The sequence below is a fragment of the Acinonyx jubatus genome, chromosome B2 (assembly GCF_027475565.1).
Source record: "Acinonyx jubatus isolate Ajub_Pintada_27869175 chromosome B2, VMU_Ajub_asm_v1.0, whole genome shotgun sequence".
In the NCBI taxonomy this organism is placed as follows: domain Eukaryota; kingdom Metazoa; phylum Chordata; class Mammalia; order Carnivora; family Felidae; genus Acinonyx; species Acinonyx jubatus.
In genome coordinates, this window is record NC_069385.1 from 147,313,359 (window position 1) to 147,317,029 (window position 3,671).

The 3,671-nt window shown below is 39.2% G+C and overlaps 1 protein-coding gene across 1 annotated transcript; it reads right to left on the reverse strand.

Annotated features, from left to right (window-relative positions):
* Positions 1–1,776: 1,776 nt before the first annotated feature.
* On the reverse strand, positions 1,777–2,715 carry LOC128315739 (putative olfactory receptor 2B8). The gene has a single exon (XM_053223293.1). It carries the CDS (start codon positions 2,713–2,715, stop codon positions 1,777–1,779), a length of 939 nt encoding a protein of 312 aa, XP_053079268.1.
* Positions 2,716–3,671: the final 956 nt, after the last annotated feature.

Sequence of the window (3,671 nt, forward strand, 5' to 3'; positions counted from 1 at the left end):
GCAGAAAGCAGACAAAAACCTCTTTGACCTGGGAAGCAGCAACTTTCTCACTCAACGCATCTGCAGAGGCAAGGGAAACAGAAAGAAAAATGAACTATTGGGACCTTATCAAAATACAAAGCTTCTGCACAGTGAAGGAAACAATCAGCAAATAAAAGCAACCTATGGCATGGGGGAAGATATTTCCAAATGATATATCAGATAAAGGGTTAGTATGCAAAATCTATAAAGACCTTATCAAACTCAAAAAATGAATAATCCAGTGAAGAAATGGGCAAAACACATGAATACACACTTGTCCAAAGAAGACATCCAGGTGGCTAACAAACACATGAAAAAATGTCAAAATCACTTACCATGAGGGAAATACAAATCAAAACCACAATGAGATATCACCTCACACCTGTCAGAATGGCTAACATTAACAACTCAGGCAACGACAGATGTTGGCAAGGATGCAGAGAAAGAGGATCTCTTTTGTACTACTGCTGGGAATGCAAACTGGTGTAGCCATTCTGGAAAGCACTATGTGGGTTCCTCAAAAAATTAAAAATAGAACTACCTTATGACCCAGAAATTGCACTAGTAGGTATTCATCCAAGGGATACAGGTGTATTGTTTTAAAAGGGCTCATGCACCCCACTGCACAAGAGCAGTGCTATCGACAATAGCCAAATTATGGAAAGAGACCAACTGTCCATTGATGGATGAATGGATAAAGAAGAACTGGTAAATATATGCGATGGAGTATTACTCAGCAGTCAAAAATAATGAAATCTTGACATTTGCAGCGACATAGATAGAACTAGACTGTATTTTGCTGAGTGAAATAAATCGATCAGAGAAAGACAAATATCATGATTATCATGATTTCACTTATATGTGTAATTTAAGACATGTAACAGATTAACTGAGGAGAAGGGAAGGAAAAAAAGAAAAACAGAAAGAGGCAAATGATAGGAGACTCTTACATACAAACAACAAACTGAGGGTTGCTGGAGGAGAGAGGAGTGGGGGCATGGGCTAAATGTGTGATGGGTATTAGGAGGGCACTTCTTGGGAAGAGTACATGGCTTCATATGTAAGTGATGAATCACTGGGTTTTACTCCCAAAACCAATACAACACTATCTGTTAACTAACTTGAATTGAAATAAATACATTTATTTTAAAAAGAAATAATATTTATGATAAAGATGAATAAGTAAAAACACTTAATTAAAAAAACTAGAATAAAATCATTTGAAAAATATTTCAAATTTACTTGTATTTCAAAGTTAAAAGAAAACTACTGAATGAGAGAAGATATTGACAAATGACATAAACAATAAAGAGTTTATATCGTAAGTTATAAAGGTCTTATACCTACAATGCCCAAAATACAAATGATCCAATTAAAAATGGCCAGAATACATGAATAGACATTCTCCAAAGAAGACAACATGATGACAAAAAAACACGTCAAAACATGCTCAACATCACTGATCATCAGGTAAATACAAACCAAAAATGCAAAGATATGTCACTTCACCCATGTGAGAATAGCAAAAATCAACAATACAAGAAACAACAGGTGTTGTCAAGGATATTTAGAAATGGGAACTCTCTTGCATGTTGAATCCATGAATTCAGAGTTTGAACACTCATTGCTTAAAACAATGAAGTAAGGTAATTCTCATGAGAGTCATCAGGGGAAACGTTGGATGACACGTCCAGACACAAAATCTTAGGGGCTCTGACATTCAAAGTGTTCCATCACAGGGTCTTCTGTACCGAGTCATCTGGAGTCATAGCCCCTACAGAGCACCTTCTTCATTGCTCCAGTCACATCCTTATTCCGCAGGGTATATATAAACGGGTTGACCATGGGGGTGACGATGGTGTAGAAGAGAGAAACGAACTTGCCCTGATCCTGGGAGTAGTTGTTGCTGGGCTGGAGGTAAGCATAGATGGCCGTGCCATAGAAGAGGGAGACCACGGTGAGGTGGGACCCACATGTTCCAAACACTTTCCTCTGTCCTGCGGCTGACTTTATTCTTAGCACTACCCTGACAACATGACCATAGGAGAATGTGATTAATGCCACAGGTATGAAGAGAATGATCACACCGACAAACAAGAGCTCAGACTCATACACAGTGGTGTCAACACAGGCAAGCTTGAGCAGTGGGGGAACCTCACAAAGGAAGTGGTCTATTTTATTTCTCCCACAGAGTGGTACAAGGAAGGTGAGCACTGTCTGCAATGAGGAGGTGGCAAAACCAAGGAACCACGATGCAGAAGCCATCAGGGCACAGAGACGGGGGTGCATGATCACTGTGTAGTGCAGGGGCCTGCAGACGGCTGCGTAGCGGTCAAATGCCATCACCCCCAACAGAATGCATTCTGTGCATCCCAACCCTAGAGCGACGAACAGCTGAGCTACACAGCCACCGAAGGAGATAGACTTGTCTGCTCCCCTGAGATGAACCAGCAGCTGAGGAACAATGCTGGTCGTGTAACACAGGTCCAGAAAGCTTAGGTTGGAGAGGAAAAAGTACATGGGAGTCTGCAGGTGTGGGTCCAGGTGGGACAACGCAATGATGGTTGTGTTTCCCAGCAGGGTGAGCAGATAGAAGATGAGAAGAACCACAAAGAGGACTCGCTCCAGCTGAGGCCGGTCAGAGAAACCCAGCAGGATAAAGCCAGTGAAAGAACTTCCATTTTTCTGGTCCATTCTTTCTTATCACATGTTTCCTGTCAAGACCAAGCATTTAGCAATTTTTAAAAGCAATCTTCAAAGCAATAAAATATTGGCAGTATGTGAATTTAGCATGTTATATGACAGGGCATGGGATTGTATAAGTAACTCTTTGAATAAATTATGGACTCATGAAATTGCCATCATTCATATTAATTAATTCTATATTATCAGAATAGAAAATCATAATATTTAATGTAAGAAAAATCAAATAATGGACCTGTGTCTGCATCCGTCATAGGTACAAAATGTCTTTCAGTCTCAGCCTAGTAGGCTGAAAGTACTGTAAAATATGTGTGTGTACCCCGTGTTTATAGCAACACTATCAACAATGGCCAAAGTATGGAAAGAGCCCAAATGTCCACCAATGGATGAATGGATAAAGAAGATGTGGTATAAACATACAATGGAGTCTTACTCAGCAATCAAAAAAGAATGAAATCGTGCCATTTGCAACTATGTGGATGGAACTGCGGGGTATTATGCTAAGTGAAATTAGTCAGAGAAAGACAAAAATCATATGACTTCACTCATATGAGGACTTTAAGAGACAAAACAGATGAACAAAGGGAAGGGAAGCAAAAATAATATAAAAACAGGGAGGGGGACAAAACAGAAGAGACGCATAAATATGGAGAACAAACTGAGGGTTGCTGGAGGGGTTGTGGGAGGGAAGATGGGCTACATGGGTAAGGGGTATTAAGGAATGTACTCCTGAAATCATTGTTGCACTATATGCTAACTAATTTGGATGTAAATTCAAAAAAATAAAAAAGAGAATTTAAAATCAATAAAATAAATGAAATAAAATAAAAATATGTGTGCATTTCAGAGAAAATCATAAGGGAAAAGAGGGAGGGAAATCAGAAAGAATAGGAAAGTGATGCACATAAAGTGATAGTCAGCATTTTTAAAAATTTTTCTAATGTGTA